Source organism: Palaemon carinicauda, chromosome 44 (genome assembly GCF_036898095.1).
Source record: "Palaemon carinicauda isolate YSFRI2023 chromosome 44, ASM3689809v2, whole genome shotgun sequence".
NCBI lineage: Eukaryota > Metazoa > Arthropoda > Malacostraca > Decapoda > Palaemonidae > Palaemon > Palaemon carinicauda.
The window spans coordinates 47,234,920-47,258,400 of record NC_090768.1 but is presented as its reverse complement, the minus strand read 5'-3'; the positions used below and the strand labels follow the sequence as shown (position 1 = coordinate 47,258,400).

At 39.5% G+C, this 23,481-nt stretch overlaps 1 protein-coding gene across 2 annotated transcripts in view; it reads right to left on the bottom strand.

Annotated features, from left to right (window-relative positions):
- Sec63 (translocation protein Sec63) overlaps positions 1-20,372 on the bottom strand; it is a 50,936-nt gene extending 30,564 nt beyond the window's left edge. For both annotated transcript variants that reach the window (XM_068367041.1, XM_068367042.1), the window contains exons 1-6: positions 20,199-20,372; positions 14,554-14,647; positions 14,281-14,395; positions 6,850-6,955; positions 3,477-3,700; positions 2,198-2,326 (exon numbers count right to left, since the gene is read on the bottom strand). In XM_068367041.1, the coding sequence (XP_068223142.1) occupies positions 2,198-2,326; positions 3,477-3,700; positions 6,850-6,955; positions 14,281-14,395; positions 14,554-14,647; positions 20,199-20,322 (792 nt within the window). In that variant the 5' untranslated portion in view covers positions 20,323-20,372. The remainder of the gene's footprint in view (positions 1-2,197; positions 2,327-3,476; positions 3,701-6,849; positions 6,956-14,280; positions 14,396-14,553; positions 14,648-20,198) is intronic.
- Between the last annotated feature and the right edge of the window lie 3,109 nt (positions 20,373-23,481).

Sequence of the window (23,481 nt, the reverse complement as noted above, 5' to 3'; positions counted from 1 at the left end):
TTCTAGGGACCTAAAGATTCTGGTTACATCCCACACAGGTGGTCCGAGTTCAATTGGCGGACAAGACTGCTCAAAACTCTACATGAGCATGGACAATTCCCATGATAAGGGAAGGTCCAAACCCTCAGTCGGAAGACCTGAATAAAGGTTGAGTGATAGCTTTTCACAGCTGCAACTGAAAGGAGCTTCACCTGTGAAGGTAGACAAGAAAATATGCGATCAGCTACCAAGAGGATTCGACCCGAGAACTATCCCTTCTACAGCACCAATCACAGGAAATAGCCCACTTGGGTTGATAGACCACTGCAGAGAACTTCCAGATATCGCCTTCCATCCTTGAAGATAGTTATGTCAGTGAGCTGTGGAATCTCTGGATGTAGGGCAGGGTAAACATTAACATAATTAGGGGCATATAAAGGATCAGGCTGGTTGTCATTAGGGTCAGTAAAATCTCAAGCATTAATCAAACTAGAGACAGAAGAGGTACCACGTACACTTCCCTCTGCTGATCGTAGTGGAGAGTAAGCCACAGCCCTGTGCCACGAGTACAGGGCCATGTTACCTCGGCCATCAAACCTTGACTACCACATCAAAGACTTCCTCAAGAGATGCCATTTTCTCAAAGAAACCTAAGGATCCAAAACAGAGAAGGGAGCAGCACTCCCCCCATTGACATAAAAAGGGTGAAGGAGGGTGCTCATGCTTCTCAAAACCTGAACAAAGGAGAGCCCCTGTGTGTCTATGACTAGCCTGGCTACCTGGTTTATCCTGCCTTGGTAACACTGAGCCAGGATCACAAGGTCATAATCAATGAAATCTTCATAGCCAGCATGGGTCTGTGCATCTTTGGTCAGCTTGACTACTAGGTGGTCCGTCCAGTGACCACGTGCCTGGCATTGCGGGCCTGTAGTCGTAACCCATCATCGTGAGTAGTCCATCCCACCTCCCTGAAATAGATATGGCATCATATCAAGAGTGCTATTCTTGCAACTAAGACTGGTCTTCGACTTTCTCGACTTCTTGGAAGAAGGGTTAAAATCAGAATCAGAAGGGAGAGAAGAGGAAGAGCTGGAAGGGGAAGAAGACCTGGAAGGGGAAGAAAAGCTGGAAGCAGAGGAGTGAGCTTGTTTCAACATCTTACCAACATACCCCATAGCTTCTGAAAGCGGAGAAGTTACATAAGAGACCACTAATGGCAAAACTACCCACAAGGGGAAACCATACCAGTTGCTTCGACAGAAACCACAACACTGGTGTCACTGTCACAGGGTAGACGGTCGACAAGCACTCTTACTGGCACTGGTAACATAGACGTAGTCAGTAATAATGCGTGTGGCAGACACAGACTCCAGGAAGACAGGCAGAGGAGCTGTGGTGACAAAAACTGAAACTACTCATGGGACGGGCACCATGGCGACACAGACAGGTTTGCCAACCAGAGAGCCTTCTTACAACCTTCAGCACTTCTTCAACACGGCCGGAAGTCTTCTGACTGCTTTCTTAGCTTAGAGGGAACTATGGGTCTCACCAATGGGGTCACTAACACTCCTGGTACTATGATCACGAGTGAATCATTGGTGCTGCTAATGAGATCACTGGCCCTAGGGACACTGGAGGGTACAAGCCTTAGATATCCGCTCCCTCAAAAAGACACCTAGGGCCTATCTGCAAGATCTAACAAAGGCCATGCATTCCGTTGGCCACTAAAAGTCGGTAGTCTGCAAGGAAGATATTCCAGAACATGTAAGAAACTCCATGATGTAGATCTTGTTCTTGATCCTGAAGCATGCTCCCCAAAACCAAGTTAGAGGCGTATACCCAAAAGCAAAAGAGAATGGCGAACTCATTGAGGAGCACAAAGAATGATGCCACAAAACACTTCGCCTTCCAAATAGCCTAGGAGAGAATGCAACAGTATGTATGTATTTTTTGCAGCTGAAACAAAAATAAAGTATGGCAGAAGTCACTTGCCCACACTCAATGCTTGTTAACTACCTTGTTAATGATTTCAACAACTGTTCCAGCTCCATTGAAGACATTCCTTATTCTAAAGGAAAATGTTTTGTACTGTATATGCATTGGAACAAATACTAATATTACATATGATATACTGACAAATCTTTTTTCTTTATGTAAATGTAAATAAAGGAAAATAAAATGAAAAAGTACATGAACAACATTTTCAAAATATACTTACAATAATCTCAGGGTTATGGCCCTTTTCAAATTCCAATGACGCTGCTAGCACCATCAGTGCCCGTTTAAAAACCATATGAGGAGTCTTATGTACAAAATAGTAGTATAACTGAGTAGTGTCCAGGAGTACCTAAAAAGAGGGAAACCAATTTGAAACAAATGGTAAATTATTTCAAGTCAGTAACTAACAGTATGATACCGCAGTGGAAAAATTTGCAAATAACAGCATTAACAAGATAAATTCTTTCTAATCATTAATCTAATCACCTAGCAATGCAAAATGCTACATTCACATACCCAAAACTATTCCACCAAAACATCCACTTTCCTGTAACAGTAACTCATACTACTAATTGTTGTTTACCATAGTTTTTTTTATTGTGTAAATAGTTTTTATTATAAACTAGTTTAATAAGACCACTTTACTCTATTACACTTCAAGACTCAGGTTCCCCAAAAGGATTTTATCATTAATGAGATGAAAATTAGTGCAAAGTATAGTTGAAGATATGTTGGATTGCTCAGTGACAAGAGTAAAAGGGGACGTAAATGAAAAGTATAAGAAAGCAGTACAGTTGGGGCCATAGACACATTACAGAGCCTTGGTACTAATTACCAATACATTATGCAAACTGAGTGGTAAGACCCTGAGTGGAACATTATAAATTTAAGCATAAGGCAAAATATGATACATTACAGCACTTCAAAAGGAATTCAAAATGTTCACGATATTTTCCATAAACCAGTATTAATCTAGAATTAATATTTTGATATAATCATTCTCATTATTATAAGCTAAGCTGTAACATCAGCAGGATAAGCAAAATGCCACGAGCCCAAGGACCCAATAAGGAAAGCAGCTCAATGGGGAAAAGAAATTAATAATTATAAAATAAAATAAATCGATACAAAGAGTAAAATAAGTAACAGATCAACTATAAAAATTACTTATTTCAATGCTCAATAAAAAGAGAATTTGCTTAAGTCTGAAATTCTGACATGCCAAAGATTTGACTATCTGATTAGAAAGATGATTCCAAAATTTAGTATAGTCATTAAAATTTAGGAGACATTTTGCTTAACATGTAACCTTTTCAAAATCCAAAACTTCTAGACCAATAAACATACAGAAACCCTTAAAAGTTTATACAGTAAATATATTTTTCCCAAACCTTTAATGATCTTTTCAGGTTATTTATTGAACTTCCAACTAAAATAATTACACGACACTAAACTCATATAAATAGAATAATAAAGATAGAAAATCATGGAAAGTTTACCTGGTCGTTAGAAAATTTGGAAGATCGATACCACCAGATGGCTACGACTGTTGGTAAAGCAATCATAAACACCAGACCATAAAGACCCAACACCCACAATGAGTTCTCCTTTTCAATAATCCAAGAAGGCAGCGCAATGCCAAAGTGTGTTGCGCCTGGTCCATCAGGGTGACCGTATCTCTCATAGTTACGTCTTGCATCATCGTCCGTCAGAGCAAGGTAGGCTGGAAAACAATTTATAATATCTTATCAAGTAAATACCTATTTACAAGTCATATATTATACTAAATAACATAAGCATATGTACAAAAAATAAAATACTGATGTCTGCTCCCATGTATCTTATAAGCTTATATGTTATCACTTGAAAAAAATTCAAAATATTCAAAATAAATACTGTACTAAATAATACTCAATGGACATATTTTTATAAATGGAAGAAAGTTGAAAACTTTCAAGGCACACTTGGTTCATTAAATACAGTATTTGCAATTAAACTTGTCTATCTTTTTACACTTAATTAGAAAAACCACCAAATCTTAATGAAGAGTAATCTGTATTTGTCCTAATCCTAAAATAGGAGTATGATTTCAGCATTGCTGGAACTTGGCTGTTAAAATTAATAATGAAGTGTTGGTAGTTACCACAAGGTGGCGGGACATGCCCCTCCCTTCACAAGCATACCGAGTAGCCACAGGATTTTTTTATTAACCATGTATTGTATTTATTTACTTTAAATGTATGTAGGCTACGTGTGCGGTGGGTTGTCAAATATCAAAATGACTTAACGAGAACACCAAACACTTAACAGTACAGTTAAGCTATACTGTAATGCTATTACTGTACAAATATAGAAGTTTATATACACTACAGTATCTGTGAGTGTTATATTACAGTATTACTAGATAGGAACAAGTGTGTTTTGTTGTACAGTACAGTAAGGATATATTGACTACTCAGTAAAACTATAGTTTACTGTACTACAATACAGTACTGTAGCCTTACCATGTACAGTACATAGAGTACATGTGTGAACATGTACTGTACACTGTAATTTGATTATAAACTGTGGTAGAAACAAAAAACAAAATATTAGGCAGTTCTTAGTGTGTTAATCAGCCGTTCGGGCACCCGCTCGAAGGCAAGGGGCAGTGACTTGCTAGATTAGGAGTTATCCCACCCCAGGGCATCAATCAGGCCTTCACGAATTTGCACCTCTCCGTTACCTAACCCTCGCGAAAAATGAGGTTTCTGACAGTAATTTAAAATTTTGCGATTTGTTCCTACATGAACACAAACCTCATATTGTAATAGTTGACTTATTCTGAAGAGGGAGGGTTCCTAAAACCAAGTTGGCTGGTTCAAAAGAAAAGGATGTTAAAACACTTGGACCTACAGAGGTGCAGGAATGTCTACTTTCTATCCATCTAACAACCCGAGAAATGTTTTTCAGGTGATAGGCTGCATTTCTGTTGACAAGAGACGGATTATAATTATAGTTATCAGTCACATTGGAAACTACATCCAAAAGAGGATATGATGTCTGAAATGTATGGTCAATTTAATAAAATGGGCTGTATACGTTGTGTCCATCCTACCACTAGGGAAAAGTTGCTCGGTACAGTAGCTTACCTACATCAACGTCTGATCTAGCAAATAACGGCACATTCATTGCACCCCAAGAGAGGGGAAAGAAAAGAGGAAAAAATGCTAGACATTCTTACCTCTCAGCCTAGACTTAAGTTAAACAAGATATTTCTTGTCCTGTGAAGGAGCTGGGTTTACTACACAACCAGCAGTGCAGCTACACTAGTCCCAGCAAGGACTTGTGGATATACTATAGTACCACTAATACTGGGCAGTGAAGGTTGTCTGAAGTTTCCAGACTCAGTCTTCATAACATGCACCAATAACAGTTCTTCCTGAAGGCTGGCGTTGACCTAATCCTTTTAACTTTATGAGAACAAGCTTGAGCGGGTGCCAATGGATCCTCAGGAGTCAGGGGATAAGCTCTCATGATGGGTCCTCAGAGCCAGAAGGCTCTGGTGTTCCTGGAGATCTTGGATCTGTCTATGCTCAGGATAAGCTTTTGGTGCTATGGTTTGAAGGGCTGAGTTTGCTTCAGATAGAGCCCTCACAGGAGAGAAGCAAATGATCTGATAATCTGAAGCATTCGTCACATCCTTTAGGGAGGAGATTGAGGACTCAAACCTGGGGTCATGAATGGCAGGGTTCTGAGGCTTTTCAAACTAACTCACGAATGAAAGAGAACAAAACATTCTTCCAGCCCTTAGTATGACTGCTGACATAAGAAATTGCATTAAGTTCGCCTACTCATTTTTCCAGGAAAGGGCAAGGAGAAAGACCGTCTTCAGTATCAGAACTTCATCTGATGCAGGCCTCAAAGGTTCTTAAGTATTAGATCTTTATCCGACGTGTACCTCAAAAATTCTTGCAAGGCCCTCTTGAGGGCCTCAGAAATAAGATGACATCCCATTCAATTGGCTTGAGTTCCCTTGGAGGACAAGACTGCTTGAAACTCCTCATTATTAGTGACAGCTCTCACAAAGGGGAAAGGTCTATATCCTTCAGTCTAAAGACCTGTTTCAAGGTCGAGTGATAGCCTCTCACCACAGTCAGAGCAGTTTCTCTCAGCAAAGATAGACAAGAAAATGGTTACCAGAGGTGTACCTCTTCTAAGACATTAATCACAGATGATGGCCCACTTTGCTTAGATGTCAGCAGAGGATCTACACAGATATCCAGACCTGTACTATGGCCCGAGAAGCCTTTCACATGAAGGAGATACTGGATGGTCTCCAGCTGTGAAGTGACAGGGACATCACAGAATTGTGGCACCTCTGCAGGTGGAGCTGGTAAATCAGGTTGGACAAAAGTGGTAGTTCTCTAAAACTAAGAGTATCAGCAGGTCTTTGCAGACGGAACACTATCAAGATCTAAGGAAGGCCACAAGAGCCTTAGGTCAAGGTCCCTTAAAACTTCATTCGCTACTACAGAAGTAGGCTCACTTCGTGGAGAAGGGCGGTGAATATCACCTTCTCTGGGGGAAATAATAAAACCACTTCAAATGAAGCTCAACTTGAGAGAAGATTAGTCATCATCTTAATTTTTCTCCAGAGTACTCAGCTCTAGAGGATGCCAAAGAAAGTGCAGCCGTTCGAGCACCGGGGGGGTTAAGAAGTGAGAGACACAAGACCTCAGCAGTATAAATATTTTACTTTTTCTAGAGGCGACGCATAATAAATTTTCAAACTGAAATTTCAAAATCTAACTAAAGCAACTATCACACCATCTATAGACAATTATATTTTTAGAATGGACCTTGTAAACTAGACTATAATAAAAATTTTACCTTTATTGAGTTTCATGAATTTCCGTTCATCACCAGTAGGCTTATCCGGATGGTATATAAGAGACTGTTTCCTGTATGCTTTCTTAATTTCTGCAACTGATGAACCCTGTGAAATACATCGGAAGTTAGTTTTTCTTAAAAGCTATTGAGCATCAATAATGAAATACAAGTCATTGATGAATTCTCAAAAAATAAACTCAGGCATTTAAAAACAGATAAAATCAGTTCTATGATAACACTTCTACAAAATAAAATTAAATCATGCTATATGAAATAAGTAGTTTGTTTTTAGAAGGGGCAAGATTAATTAAATATATAATCCCCTTCAGCATAATTCATTAGTATTACTGGTGCCATTCCACTGTGAGATTTAAAAATTAAATCAGTATAAATTATTTAAGTATTATACCACTGTAATATCTAACATGGGATAAGGATCGTTAAGGTCAACAGTACAGTATACAACACTGGGTATGTAGTTCATAAAAATGTAGCAACTATATTTTAGGGTACAATTATGTTATTTTCATTAGTAAAATAAATTTTTGAATATACTTACCCGATAATCATGTAGCTGTCAACTCCGTTGCCCGACAGAATTCTACGGAAGGGATACGCCAGCGATCGCTATACAAGAGGGGGGTGTACTCACCAGCGCCACCTGTGGCCAGGTACTGCAGTACTTCTTGTTGACACCACCTCAATTTTTCCTCGGTCCACTGGTTCTCTATGGGGAGGAAGGGTGGGTCAATTAAATCATGATTATCGGGTAAGTATATTCAAAAATTTATTTTACTAATGAAAATAACATTTTTCAATATTAATCTTACCCGATAATCATGTAGCTGATTCACACCCAGGGAGGTGGGTGAAAACCAGTGTACATGTATATCAAGAAGCTAAGTATCCCGTATTTCATATTATCAGTTATTCAAAATAACAATGAAATTATAAGTACCTGGTAAGGAAGTCGACTTGAACCATTACTCTGCCTTTAATAAGTTCGTCTTCCTTACTGAGCGCAGCGTTCCTCTTAGGAGGCTGAACAACTCTAAGGTGCTGAAGTATACAGGGCTGCAACCCATACTAAAGGACCTCATCACAACCTTTAACCTCGGCGCTTCTCAAGAAAGAATTGACCACCCGCCAAATCAACAAGGATGTGGAAGGCTTCTTAGCCGACCGTACAACCCATAAAAAGTATTCAAGAGAAAGGTTAAAAGGTTATGTGATTATGGGAATGTAGTGGCTGAGCCCCCGCCTACTACTGCATTCGTTGCTACGAATGGTCCCAGGGTGTAGCAGTACTCGTAAAGAGACTGGACATCTTTGAGATAGAATGATGCGAACACTGACTTGCTTCTCCAATAGGTTGCATCCATAACACTCTGCAGAGAACGGTTCTGTTTGAAGGCCACTGAAGTAGCCACAGCTCTCACTTCATGTGTCCTTACCTTCAGCAAAGCAAGGTCTTCTTCCTTCAGATGAGAATGTGCTTCCCTAATCAGAAGCCTGAATAGTAAGAAACTGAGTTCTTAGACCTTGGAAAAGAAGGCTTCTTGATAGCACACCATAAGGCTTCTGATTGTCCTCGTAAAGGTTAAGACCTTTTTAGATAGTACCTAAGAGCTCTAACTGGGCAAAGTACTCTCTCCAGTTCATTCCCCACCAAGTTGGACAGGCTTGGGATCTCGAACGACTTAGGCCAAGGACGTGAAGGAAGCTCGTTTAGCAAAAACCGAGTTGCAAGGAACATGTAGCCGTTTCAGATGTGAAAACTATGATCCTGCTGAAGGCGTGGATCTCACTTACTCTTTTAGCTGTTGTCAAGCACACGAGGAAAAGAGTTTTTAATGTGAGGTCCTAAAAAGAGGCTGATTGGAGAGGTTCAAATCTTGATGACATAAGGAACCTTAGGACCACGTCTAGATTCCAGCCTGGAGTGGACAACCGACGTTCCTTTGAGGTCTCAAAAGACCTAGGGAGGTCCTGTAGATCTTTGTTGGTGGAAAGATCCAAGCCTCTGTGGCGGAAAACCGCTGCCAACATACTTCTGTAACCCTTGATCGTAGGAGCTGAAAGGGATCTTACGTTCCTTAGATGTAACAGGAAGTCAGCAATCTGGGTTACAGTGGTACTGGTTGAGGAAACTGCATTGGCCTTGTACCAGCTTCGGAAGACTTCCCCTTGAGACTGATAGACTCTGAGAGTGGATGTTCTCCTTGCTCTGGCAATCACTCTGGCTGCCTCCTTCGAAAAGCCCCTAGCTCTTGAGAGTCTTTCGAAAGTCTGAAGGCAGTCAGACGAAGAGCGTGGAGGTTTGGGTGTACCTTCTTTACGTGAGGTTGACGTAGAAGGTTCACTCCTAGAGGAAGAGTCCTGGGAATGTCGACCAGCCATTGCAGTACCTCTATGAACCATTCTCTCGCGGGCCAGAGCGGAGCCAACCAACGTCAGCCGTGTCCCTTTGCGAGAGGAGAACTTCTGAAGTACCCTGTTGACAATCTTGAACGGCGGGAATGCATACAGGTCGAGATGGGACCAATCCAGCAGAAAAGCATCCACGTGAACTGCTGCTGGGTCTGGAATCGGAGAACAATACAACGGGAGTCTCTAGGTTATCGAGGTAGCGAACAGATCTATGGTTAGCTGACCCCACAGGGCCCAAAGTCTGCTGCAAACATTCTTGTGAAGGGTCCACTCTGTGGGGATGACCTGACCCTTCCGGCTGAGGCGATCTGCCATGACATTCATATCGCCCTGAATGAACCTCGTTACCAGCGTGAGCTTTCGATCTTTTGACCAGATGAGGAGGTCCCTTGCGATCTAGAACAACTTCCACGAATGAGTCCCTCCCCGCTTGGAGATGTAAGCCAAGGCTGTGGTGTTGTCAGAGTCCACCTCCACCACCTTGTTAAGCTGGAGGGACTTGAAGTTTATCAAGGCCAGATGAACCGCCAACAACTCCTTGCAATTGATGTGAAGTGTCCTTTGCTCCTGATTCCATGTTCCCGAGCATTCCTGTCCGTCCAAAGTCGCACCCCAGCCCGTGTCTGATGCGTCCGAGAGGAGACGGCGGTCGGGTTTCTGAACAGCCAAAGGTAGACTTCCTTGAGAAGAAAGCTGTTCTTACACCACGCGAGAGTAGACCTCCTCTCTTCGGAAACAGGAACTGTGACCGTCTCTAGCGTCATGTCCTTTATCCAGTGAGCAGCTAGATGATACTGAAGGGGGCGGAGGAGGAGTCTCCCTAACACGATGAACAGGGCCAGCGATGAAAGTGTCCCTGTTAGACTCATCCACTACCTGACTGAGCATCGGTTCCTTCTCAGCATGCTCTGGATGCATTCTAGGGCTTGGAAGATCCTTGGGGCCGACGGAAAAGCCCGAAAAGCTCGACTCTGAAGATCCATACCCAGGTAGACAATGGTCTGGGATGGGACGAGCTGGGACTCCTCAAAATTGACCAGGAGGCCCAGTTCCTTGGTCAGATCCATAGTCCATCTGAGAATCTCCAGACAGCGACGACTTGTGGGAGCTCTTAAAAGCCAGTCGTCTGACGGAGCCGGACACAAGATCATGGTACTGCTGCACAGTCTGTGAACTGTCAACCATGGGGAAGCGAGGAAGTACAGTGACAACCCGAAGCTGTCTAGACTGTCTGGGTCGTACAGACAACTCCTTATCGGGTTGCTGAGGTTGCCGCACTGCGTCACAACAAGTCACTTCTGCTGGTTGTTGAACGTCTTCCCAGTGACACACTGACTCCGTAAACAAAAAATCCTCTAACAAGGACTAAGCTTGGACTGCATGTCTTGCAACACAGCTCAAGGTCTATGGGAGCAGGTGTGGTAACAGACGGGGTTAGCGACTGAAGTGGAACCATTACCTTCCCTGGAAGCATGTTATGCTTAAATAAAAGTCCATAGGAGGCTACGCAGCTAAAGGCTCCTCTCCAAATGACAGAGTCCTCAAGGGAATATCAGAAGGAGGAAGAATAGCACTTTCTCATCTACAGGGACCATATCCGAGAAAAGCCAAGTTCTCTCAGTGAGGGTTTCACTGGTGCAAAAGCAGCAGACCAGAAGGCAACGTTATGAAACTGCTTGACAGTCTAGTGAGTTGGCAACAACCAAAGATGTGTGACTGAGAAGCATGCGGCAAGGCATGCAGAGCATGCTGTATGCAGAGCATGCTGTATGTAGAGCATGCTGTAAGGTAAGCAGAGCATGTTGCATGGCGTGTGGCTTATGCTGCATGGGATGAGGCTCATGCTGCATGGGATGAGGCTCATGCTGCTTAAAAGAAATCTGAACCTGACACTAATCTAGCTGTCCGAGGATTTACCTGGTGAGACATCAGTCTCTTTACCAGAGAGTTTTACCAGATTTCCCCGAGCCACCACGTGACACAATTGGTAGTAATTCATTCAAATTACCTCTAATGAGTCAATATGGATAAATATCAACACAACATCGTGTTCAAATAGAAATAAATTTCTACCTCATACTTGGGATCGAACACTAGCCCCTTCTAATGAAAGGCCAGGTCGAAACCAACCATGCCACGAGAGCCCATAGGATGTCGCATAGCATGAGGCTCCTGCCTCATGGGTTGAGGAGGATGCCGCATAGCATGAGGCTCCTGCCTCATGGTTTGATCCTGTGAGGTTCCTGCCTCAAGAGTTGCGTCTGCCTCAAGGGTTGAGGGGGTAGCTGCGCAGAGAGAGGCTCATGCTGCATAGACTGCGGTTCAAGTTGAATGGGAAGAGGCTCAAGCTGAGGAGAAAGTGGCAGATGCATGCGTTGAGGTGGCTGACTCATAGCATGAGGTTCCTGCCTCAAGAGTTGCGCTTGCCTCAAGGGTTGAGGTGGCTGCGCAGAGAGAGGCTCTTGACTCACGAGTTGAGGTTCTTGAGGTGCTTGCCTCGAGAGTTGAGGTTCTCGCCTCGAGGAAAGTGGAGGTGGTTGTTGCGAGAGTTGAGGTGGCTGCCTCAAGGATGGAAGAGGTTGTCGTACCTCAAGAGGTTGCTGCCTCGAGGGTAGTTGTAATGCAAGAAACTCCTGCCTCAAGGGTAGAGGAGGTTGTAAGGCATAAGGCTCCTGCCCCCATTGTTGAGGAGGTTGCTGCGTGGTAAGAGGCTCCTGCCTCAAGGAAAGTGGAGGTTGCTGCACAGCGCTGGTATCTGGCAACTCCCAACGCGGCAGCTCACGCATGGAGGTAGCTAGAGGAACCTCAACCTCATACGTCTGGCAGATTGTACTGCGCAGAGGAGGAGGAGCGTTCGCAGGAGGAGGTGTATTAACCTTCTCTGCCTGAAACTCCTGCATCAACACCGCAAGCTGAGACTGCATTGTCTGCAGTATAGACCACTAGAGTTTAAGAAAGACAACAACAAACGGAGCTACTGTCCGTTGAGACTGAGGGTCTAAAACAGCTGGTGCGGCAACAGACGGAGCTACTGCCTGTTGCGATACCACCTTGCCTCTCTGGGAGGTGTGCAGTTGTCGTACTGCAGCAAGTCCGAACTGACCCAGGGCTAATGGCTACACCTAGGAGTTGGACTTGTGCGGAAGGGACCGACTTGCACTTAAAAGCTGCAAGATTTGGTCCATGGTTTCTGCGAGAAACCTCTTCCGCAGACGAGGAATAAAAGGGCTCTCTCGTCTTTGTGTGGGTGGGGTGATCACGTCGGCAACGTGTGTAGATACACCCGAAACCACGGAGGGAAAACGTCTGTTCGTCGATCAAGGCCTGCTGAACCCATAAGTCCTTCGACATTACTTCTCCCCTGGGCTTGGGAGCTTGTAAGAGGTCCCAGACTAGGCGAACAACTGGCACGAACAGACGAACCCTCGAACGCAACACTGTAACACTTTGCGCTTATCACTTATCACTTTTGATTTTCTGTTTGCACTTATTTCACTGAACTCGAAACTTTAAGTGGTTTGTACCTGAAACACGCAATTCTATCCTTCCTTAAAAGTTAGTAATTGCGAAAACAGAATTACAATGTAACAGAAAAATCTAATGAAAGATAAATAATTCAGTGGCTGGAAAGAGACTAAACACTAGATCAAATAAACTACGTTTAAAATCTCTCACCGCATAAAGCTTGAGAACAAGAATAAAACTCTAGAAACGTTTACCTTCTTCCCCTAAAGAGACTAGGGAGAAGAGCAAAAACGATAACAACGTTACTCGCTTGAACGAAACGTTTATCCTCCTCTCTCTCCCTCCGTCTCTATCTCTCTCTCTCTCTTGACTTAGAACCTGAGAGAAGAGCCCAATCATATATATCGTTAAAACATATTATTGTTAAAGGAAAAAAAAACTGAAAGATTTCCCAAATAAAAAGTTCTTTTATTAGAATTAAAACCATTAAGCTAAGAAAGAATGAACAAAACGCTAGAAACGGTTTACTCTTACTGCAACGTGACACCGTGAAAATTCTCTCTCTATCGTAACGATAGAGCGCAAGTTGAACGTTCTGAACGTCAACAACTGCAGAGACAAAACAAAACGTTAGTTCAACTTTGAAAACAGTACGAGACTATCAAAGAAATTCTTTCAAAAACATTAAAATAGCATAATATGTTAACAGGTAAAACCGAAATGACGGGCTCAATGTTAATTAACTTCGGTACCAAGAAAAGACCGCCTACTATTAGGAAAGGTCGAATATAAACAAATATAAGAATTAATTTTAATAAGTTTATAATAAAAGGAAGTTAATCGAAGAGGCCTATAAAAGGCGGAGAGATATAAAATAAATCTATAACTTTTCTTAAGCAAAATTAAGAAAGAGAGTCTATACTCTCTTAGACACCAACACTTCCGTCTAAGGGAAGGGTCAGCCATTTAAAAGTGAAAGAGAGTTCATACTCTCTTCGTCACCATAATTAATCAAATTAATTCCAAAAGCTAGCTAAGCTAATGATAAAACTTCCTGAATAGCGAAAGCTAAACTCTAGAGCAAATACATCACCAAATCGTGAGCAAAAACTCCAGAATCAACAGCGTATCCATGTAGGTCTAGCCGGAGGCACGACAGAGGAAAAATTGGAGGTGGTGTCAACAAGAAGTACTGCAGTACCTGGCCACAGGTGGCGCTGGTGAGTACACCCCCCTCTTGTATAGCGATCGCTGGCGTATCCCTTCCGTAGAATTCTGTCGGGCAACGGAGTTGACAGCTACATGATTATCGGGTAAGATTAATATTGAAAAACCATGTTTTGCATGTACAATGAAAGCCACACATATATGGGATTTACTCATGAAAGATATTGTACTTTAAAATTTGGCCTTGCCTTCCAACATAAAATGTAACTTCTTAAATTTTCAGAGAAAAAGATCTACTACATACTTTAAAAGAATTAGTCAACTGGATGAAGAGTATACTATAGTTTGAAAAGTAAAAACCATACTTACCACACCAACACCAAGTATATCATAAGGGTCAAAATTTGCATATTCATAGTCAAACTGTTGTATTTTATACACAAGGTAAGCCATGAGTATCCATCCTGCGACAATAATCATACGTCTGTGGAAGAAAATACAAGCAGATAAACAGTGGGCTAATTCTTAGTAATTAAAAATGTATAAAGAAGTGGTATAAAAGCATGTTAACTACTGAACAAAGCAAATTGATAAATTGGTAACTATATATAACGGTAAAAGAGAAATAAAATTGAAACTTACTGCGTTACTTTCTGCAATCCTTTCCATTTTTCCGGTTTCTTAAGTTTTGAATATTTCCGTAGGACTACCTCACACTGTTCTTTTTCTTGCTCCTCTGTATCAAAACAAAATTTTCATCATTAAAAGTTCCTTTTTTTCATAGTATGTTACACCAGAAATTGATAAATACATATACTGTACAGTACTTCACCATCCATGCAGTAGTAAAATTATTTACAACATAGTGCTGTGCAACTTTCACAACATAAAGTACTGTGGCTCAAAGAAATTACAGGAAAAATAAAATTAATATAGATGTAAGAAACTGTAATGTGTTTTTATCCTCAATAATGTCTCAGGTACAACTATTCCTTATCCCTGAATACCACAAAAATGCTCAGTACAAGTGAAGTTATGAAAATAAAAAATTTAAAGAGGAGTTATAAATCAAATAACTTGTGGTTTCAAATAAAAAAAAAAGACATCCCCCCTTTTACAATGAATTTTTCACATACACACACTTATTTAGTGATTACCTAACAAAAGCAACATTTCACTGACACTAAAAACTAAACATTTACTGTAGGTACTCCTTCCCTAACACATGACTCTGTCAGGTTTTACTCTCTCTTCTAGAATGTGAATTTTAGCTTTTGAAACTTGTGGTCTTACCCATTCTCTACCTATTCTACTAAACCCTTTGAGAGACAACTCCTCACAAAATTATTTGACATTCAACCTCACCAAAAAATTTGACACTCAAGCCCCAGGCTCTATTTGGGAACATTTTGCACATTTTATCACAAAATCTGAGATAAGATTTTATAAATTGTCTTATCATACTGTATAGCTGCATACATTTCCTTTCAATTGACACATAATTTTATGTATTTTGTAAATTATACAAGTATAAATTTATGGAAAAAAAACTGGTAATAATCAAAGGTATAATATGTACAAAGGCACTCAAAGAGTTAATTATGGTAGTCAGCCACAGATTTACACTGGGTGTTTGACCTGTAGGCTTTTTAAGGCATTGGAATTTATAATTGCTCTCCCTGCGATTCCATTATCAAGCATCTCGACTCTTATTTCTTGGAATATTGGTTCTTAAAAGGCAACCATGGAAGTTCAGCAAAGACATTAACGCTTGCTATCCTTGTGATCCATTCCTGCTTAACTAACCTTGAGAAAGAACCCCCATAAGCACTTAATCCTCCTCTTTCTTCATCCTTGTTTAAACCGAAGGACCAGAAGAACAACGCTCCTTCTGCCATTTAAGGGTTACAGTATATCTTTTTTTTTTTTTTTTTTGTGGGCAATCTTCAGGTTCCTTCCTCAGTAGGAAACCCAGGAACAGACTTACCATCGCATTGTGTAATGAAGGAGTCCCTTGACAGTTCTAACTTTCAACTAAGGCTTTTTTATCAAGTTTGAGTTAGTGCACACAGTATCTTAAACTGCTTTTCCATTCATCTTGGGCGCAATAAGAAATGTTACCTTCGCCAATAAAGTTGGGAGGAGGTTATTTTTTCGCCCGTTTGTAGGTTTGTCTGTTTGTTTGTGAATAACTTCCTGGCCACAAATTTTACTCATACAGAAGTGAAACTTTCAGGGATTAATTGTTACGTTGAGATGTGGAAGTGATCCACAATTGAAGGTTGTAGGTCACAAGTCAAGGCCAAGGTCAAGCAAAAGGTCAACAAAATTAACCCTAACCTTAACTTCAAGTTTGTACAAGGTTGTCACGGTCTAAACTGATTCTGAGAATGGCAACCTGGTTTTGAGAAATAATTTGCCGTGGCAGAGGTCTGCACTCTCAAAAGAACTTTTCTTGTTCTAAAATGTTTTAATTTTGAACATGATACCTCTATCCTCTCTGCTAAATCTGCTTGATGTAAAGATTATAAGATCTGTTCATGACGGACCATAAAAGGGATAAACTATACTAATCTATCCACAAAGACAATAACTGGTAGCATAATCTAAAAATATATAAACAAGAAAATTATAGATATTTAGCTGCTCCAATTCAATTAATCTTTGTGATGCAATTTACAATTCAATTAATCTTTTTCATGCAATTTATCTAGATCTACTGTATATGCTTATCTAATCATGAAATCCCACCGCAGTACTGGTTTAGCATCAGTGTTATCACTTTACACAGTTATATAATACCGGGCTCAAACCAATGTACAGTATATTAGACTATCTCAATGGTCCAATAAAAGTTTGACCATTGACTGGCTCGTAATGAAACATTACCTGCGGTCAAAGCTAAAACAGAATTCCATCCTGCAAAACACTGTATTGTATTGTACTTCAATTCAACGATCATAGTGATTTTTTTCTGTTATAGTAAGTCTACTGTAATTTTGAAAAGCTAACCTTATGGTCAATCTATCACATTCTTACGGACATTACACCACCACTGGAATGACCATGCTTCCCAATAAGTTTCATAGAACACAGAAATTATTAGTCATAATTAAACCTAGGTCTTAAATTATTATTATCATTAACGGCAAAGCTACAACCCAGCCGAAAAAACAGGATGCTATACGTCCAAGGGCTTCCAAGGGAAAACACACCAGTGGGGAAAGGAAATAGCAAATAAACTATATATGAGATATACTAAAAAAGATAATAATCAGAAAGAAGGTTAAAACTCAGCAGTTATATATATCCTATGAAACAAGACTTATGTCAACCTATTCAACAGGTAGGCATTTTCGTCCCAGAATCACACAAAACTCTTGCCCTTGGTTTGATGTTAATGTTCATGTGAGAGGAGCCAAGGTAGCTAGCTATACCACCAGCTATGCAGTTACAAAAGGTCGTGAGACCAATGTCTAGAGACCTGTGGGTCACATCCCACAGGTCATGGGCAGTAGACATTGTCTGACGTTTCCTCACCTCTGCCTGTAATACCTGCGTCACAGGAGATTCTTATTGGAAGCTGAAATTGTGCTTACACCACTGTCTTGAGTTCTTGCTGATGACGAAGGAGACAATGGTGAAAAGGTACAGTCAATGACCTCCCTTAGTCTGAAAGAAAAGTTTTTTTGTTGCTCTTTTCTTCACCCTTTTACCACTGATGTGTGGTCGCAAAGCACAAGAGTAATCAAATCAGATCATTGGTAACTTTTTCTAAGTTTGCAGTCAGGAAGTAAGCAAAACCAGGAATCTCGCGTTGACTGACATTCTGGTTTTTGAACTGTGATAATGGGCATGAAGGAGAAAAAGATATTGCAAAGGATGCAATATCAATAAAATAAAACTTAATAAAAGTTCAATTATAATATACAGTCGTCACTTCTCATGACAAGGTGGATTTTCTTTCTTTCGCGCTGTGCTTTATTTACCTATAGTGCCTGAGTATCTTGATTACCATCCTGTTCCTCTCTTGTCCCATTCCTTCCAACCACTTTACAAGGTAAATTTTAACCTACCACTCTATTTCATATATTTCTTTAAACTTAAGCAATAAAATACTGCACTCAATTGTCAATAAATAGTTCCCACGACTGAAAAATCGGAGCCTTTGTAGGGTGACGGCCAGATCCCGTAGAAAACGGGAATATTCTGAACTGTGGCCGTCAGTCTAAAAACGATTTTGGCGGGAGAAGCTAACTTAAAAAACCCACCTAACCTATGCTAAAAGCCGTATACTTACCCAGGGGGGGCTTTGCCACCCCGGACCCCCCCCCCCCCTTACCTACTACGGGACCGAGAAGATTCGTGGCCGGAGTAAGAACTCGAGCCACGGTAATTTAGGGTTTTCGGCAAAAAACATAAAAGTGTGCGTTTAAGCACATATTTAAGATCCGTAGACCATTTCCAAACGTTTTTATTCTATACAAGATAACAGTCGGAGCGATAATAAGCAAATTAGGACGCTTGGCCGTAGCGCTACAAACTACCCGAAAAATCTTTTACAGTTCAGGACGTAACTTTCCATTACTGTTAGTGAAGCAATAGTCTTACACAGTATAGAACATTGTCATTGGCAATTAATTTGCCCAATTCCTGAACCAAGTTCACGCACATCCCTATAATTCTATTTTATCTACAGCAGGCTAAGTCTGGTTTGGGGGTATATATGAAGATGGCCAACTAAGAATGGAGTTGCGTAAGAGGGGTACCAGGGGGGCGTTAGCCCTCCCGTCAGGTAAGGAAACAGCTTGTAGGTTAGGTTGGGGGGGGGGGGGGGAGTTTAGATTAGTTGTCCATTTTTAATGCACGTGAAGTGATCTGGCCGCTGATATACAAAGGCTCCCAGGTTTGGCCCAAAATGGCCTCCATTGAGGTCTAAGGCCCAGGCCAGGTTAAAAACACGACACCCTGGATTAGGTTAAGTAAGGATGCATCACAGAAACTTTTCTGACTAAAGATATGAATTATAAATATTTTTTTGAATTACTGTTGTTATAACTGAACAATACCTTTTTATAAATTTATCATTTACGACCTTCGTATATTCCTAGATAAGAGTATATGGTTAATTCCCATTGTTTTGGGTTTAACATACTTAACAAGGTATTTTTATGGGTTTTCCTACATCTTTACTCATATCAATAGATAAATTAAAGGTTAACTGTTTTATATTTAACTTAAAGAGTTCTGTTGAATTACCAACCAAGTGGTCATAAAATTATATTCTTTACATTCTCAACATGACCCTTACGTTATTCTGTCACCAGTTAGCCTCATCATTTGGACTTAGACAAAGCCCCGCATACATAATAGTCTAGGAAGGCTTTTTTATTGAAGTTTGTATAATTTATATGTGAAAGATCTAATTTAATATTAATGTTCTTAAATTATTTTATTTTGATTGTTTATTACTTCTCTTGTAGTTTATCTTCTTATTTCCTAACTTTTTTTTCCTGTTGGAGCCCTTGGGCTCATTAGCATCTTACTTTTCCAACTAGGGTTATATCTTGGCTTATAACAATAATAATGGTAGTAATAATAGTAGTAGTAGTAATAATAAATAATAATAATGGCTTAAAACCAGGGAAACAAAACTTTGTCTATGATAGGCCTAACCTGAGAACTTAAACATCCAAATAAAGTTAGCCATCAGACTCTGACCATAATGAGATATAACCCGAATACTATTTTTCATGCCACTAGTATTTAAAACCGAAAATACAACAATCAATAGGCCTAAAACATAGAAGTGTTTGCCTATCCTATGGTTGACTACGGTAGATTCGGATAGGCGATTCACGAAACTTAAGAGGACACAGATAGAAGAGAGGGAATAACTGGGGATGTCTGTAAGAAGAAATATATTCTGTGGCATATCTAAAATGGCAACCAAGACTTCTGTTCTGCCATAAAGGCAATTTAGGCAATACGTCACGATCCCAAAGCCGATGTCAACAGCTGCCAGAGTATGCGGTGCCTAGCTGGCTGCAAGTCCCGTTACCTGGCCTCAATTGAGGCTCTGGCGTTCAATTCCGCGAGGAATTACGGATTATTTATACAATCAATTGGTTTAAATTAATATTTCATAGATCTCGTAGTGCGTCATTGTCACAGAAAGCCAGATTGAGGTAATATTAAGAAATTATACACTAGGAACCATTCTAGGAAACTCGACTTCGGACATTTTCATTAGTACACGTAACCATAAGCATTTTATACAGTCTTACCTTCGGCTACGGCGGCGGGCCAAAAGTAGTAGGTGCATGGTACAAGGACAAGGGCCAAGAAGCTGGTGAGAAAGTAGAAAAATGTAGATCCAGACTCATCATACTCGAACTTCTGTCCACCCATCGTGAAACGACCAACTCACATAAACCAGTATTGCCAGTACACGTCTACACTAGCTGCCAGACAACTCGTGCCGTCGAGATATCGTCGTCTGTCGCAAGAGTTGTTGTACCTTGTTTAAGTTGTTTTCTCCCAATTATTATTATTATTATTATTATTATTATTATTATTATTATTATTATTATTATTATTATTATTATTATTATTATTATTATTATTACAAGTTAAGCTATATTTTCCCTGTTTGTTTTTTATAATGGTATTGCCTGAATATGGGCCATTTCAATTACTACTTACATGAGCAAATGTTATTTTACGTGGTATATATATATATATATATATATATATATATATATATATATATATATATATATATATATATATATATATATATATAAATATGTGTGTGTGTGTGTGAGTGAAATCATTATTGATATCAATAAGTATCATCACATTCTATTTTATTGGGATTTTGATTTATTAGAAATAATCTCTTTATATCAGTAGCCTAGATTAGGCACATGTTATATTTAGGTAACATAACATACAGTATATATATTGATATAGCTAGGTTGGTTCACAAGTTTAAACTCGTGGTAATTCAGTGTTTTAAATACAAGTTTAGCTGTTAATATATAGAATAGTAAGGAGCTTGATCTATTGAAAATGGACTAAGACTCTAGGATATACGATAAAAGAAGAATATTCACGTTTTGCAACATTGCTAAAAATGAGAGAGAGAGAGAGAGAGAGAGAGAGAGAGAGAGAGAGAGAGAGAGAGAGAGAGAGAGAGAGAGATAGTAAAATGTTTATTTGTAAATAGAAAATCGTTCTGTTGGTCGATACATGAATAAAATATATCCGAAAGGTAACGCACTGACTTAGGGTTACTTCCTACTCACTTTCGAATGCTGGTAAGAGTTATCGTACAACAGACAAAATCTTGTTCTTTACACTCGTGCTTACCTTGACATTGAATTATATCTATAAGTAACAAAAAAACTCCATTTATCATGTAGTTAACAGGGGTATGCTTTATCCATATTATTTGTGTTGTTTGCTAGTTGTAAACTTGTAGTAATATTACCAGACTATGCCCGATTTCCTTTTCCATGCAAAGTGTTATCGAATGGCAATACTGCAGTTCTACACAAATTGTTTGTAGATTTTGACACGTCTTCTGTGGCAGCATCCCTTGCATTTAGATAAGAAACAAGATGGGCCAAAGGTACACCGGCAATGAATTAAGGTATTTTTGTTATGTATTCTGTCGGATATATGGTTTGCTAAACATGAAATTCGCTATCATGACGAAAAAACTTCCAAAGTCTTAGTCTAAGGCCAGAGTCTGGTAGTAAAATGCAGTGTTCGGCAATATATGAATGTTTATCAAAATATCGCTCATACAATTTTTAAATTAAAAATAAATTATGAGGATAATTTAGAATTGTATCGTAGTTTACGAAACTTACGTCTATGAATAAAGACATGTTCCTCATATCTATGTCTTATCCAAAGTCCATAGACCGATGACGTTGGAGTCTGGTGTTACGTTAATTCTTTAAATATGCTAAAAAGTTTGGCGAATGAGTTTAATAGTAAATGAAAAATATATTGTCTTTATTCTCATCGGATGCAATTCTTTAAGCGGTAATTTTTGCCTTATTGTGACCACCAAGCACAAATTTTATTATTACAATTCCTTACCTTCAATCTCACTATTCCTCGTGTAGTGAACTATTATTCTTGGTGTTCGTATAGGCCTACTTCTTGATGTTATTCAGTGTCCATTTCCAAAACTCCCATTTGTATAAGACTACGTTCGAAAGTTTAGTGCTGAACACCCTTTTGATTAATTCACGGCAGAAGTTTGGCTAGCTATACTTTTCATTGTAAAATAAAATAAACAAACAGAAATTACAAAGTTAAGGTTTGCATATGTAAATGAAAATATAAACAACACGGAAGCTAACATAGCAATAAAGAAGTATGTAGGCCTACTCCATTTTAAGTGTCCATAATATTATTGTTGATTTTTGTGTATAGGCGATGAGAAACCAGGAACATTAGATGATTTTTTATTGTTGCTTTATTTTTAACTTCTCTATTACCAAAAGCTCTAGCACCCAAATGTTTCATGTATGGTCCAAAACTTCCCTCCATCAACAAAGAAATTCATTGCTAGCCAGTCCTTTCCTTAACCACCACATAATTCGTCTTTAAAACCAGTCTCACATTATCTCCTGCTACTCTGTACTTGCTATCACATCAGGTCACCAATTTATCTGAGCTACCACAAATTCTTCAGAGACTACTTCTTTTTCTTCTCAGAAATCATTTCTCATATTTCTGAGCATTGGACAATGAGTCCATATTTGCTCATATTTACTTTAGTGTTTCCCTTAGCTTTGAGGAAACCACATGATTTTCGTGTACATTTCAGGCAATTGGGGCTATATAATCAATTTAATTCCTTGTTTTGAGTGATTACCGACAAACGGTGTTCTTGATTATTATAGTTATAATGCCTGGTGTACAACATAATGGTAGCAATCTTAGATTCCTTATGTATTCTTGGATTTATTTGCATGGTCACTGTCTTTGAAAATGCGATGTAAATAGCTCGCTATTCTAGTAAAGAAAAAAAATAATAATACCAATTTCCTAATGTCGCAAGAGGGTCTGCCCCTCTCTTTTATTCTTCTCCTGTACTTCTCTTTCTCCCTATTTCCTTAATCTTTCCCTTCCCGAGTACCTGCCTTTGAGCTATAAACTGGATTGTATCCAGGGGTACTCTTCCTTTCCCCATATTTCCCACTTCCCTATTATTATTATTGATTGCTTGATTGACCAGTGCAGATCAAGAAGTGTAATAAGAGTTAGCAAGTTGAAGGCAGAAACTTATCAAACAGTATTATTATTATTATTATTATTATTATTGTTATTATTATTATTATTATTATTATTATTATTATTATTATTATTATTATTATTATTATTATTATTATTATTATTATTATTATTTGAAAGGGTTAGGTGTTACCTTCAACTTAAGATTCCATATATTTTAGTATTATCTAATCCACTCTATGACTATGTACCGTTCGAAAGACTTCCTAGATCCACAGAAATAACAGTATCGGTTTCAGTAGTCGTTTTTTA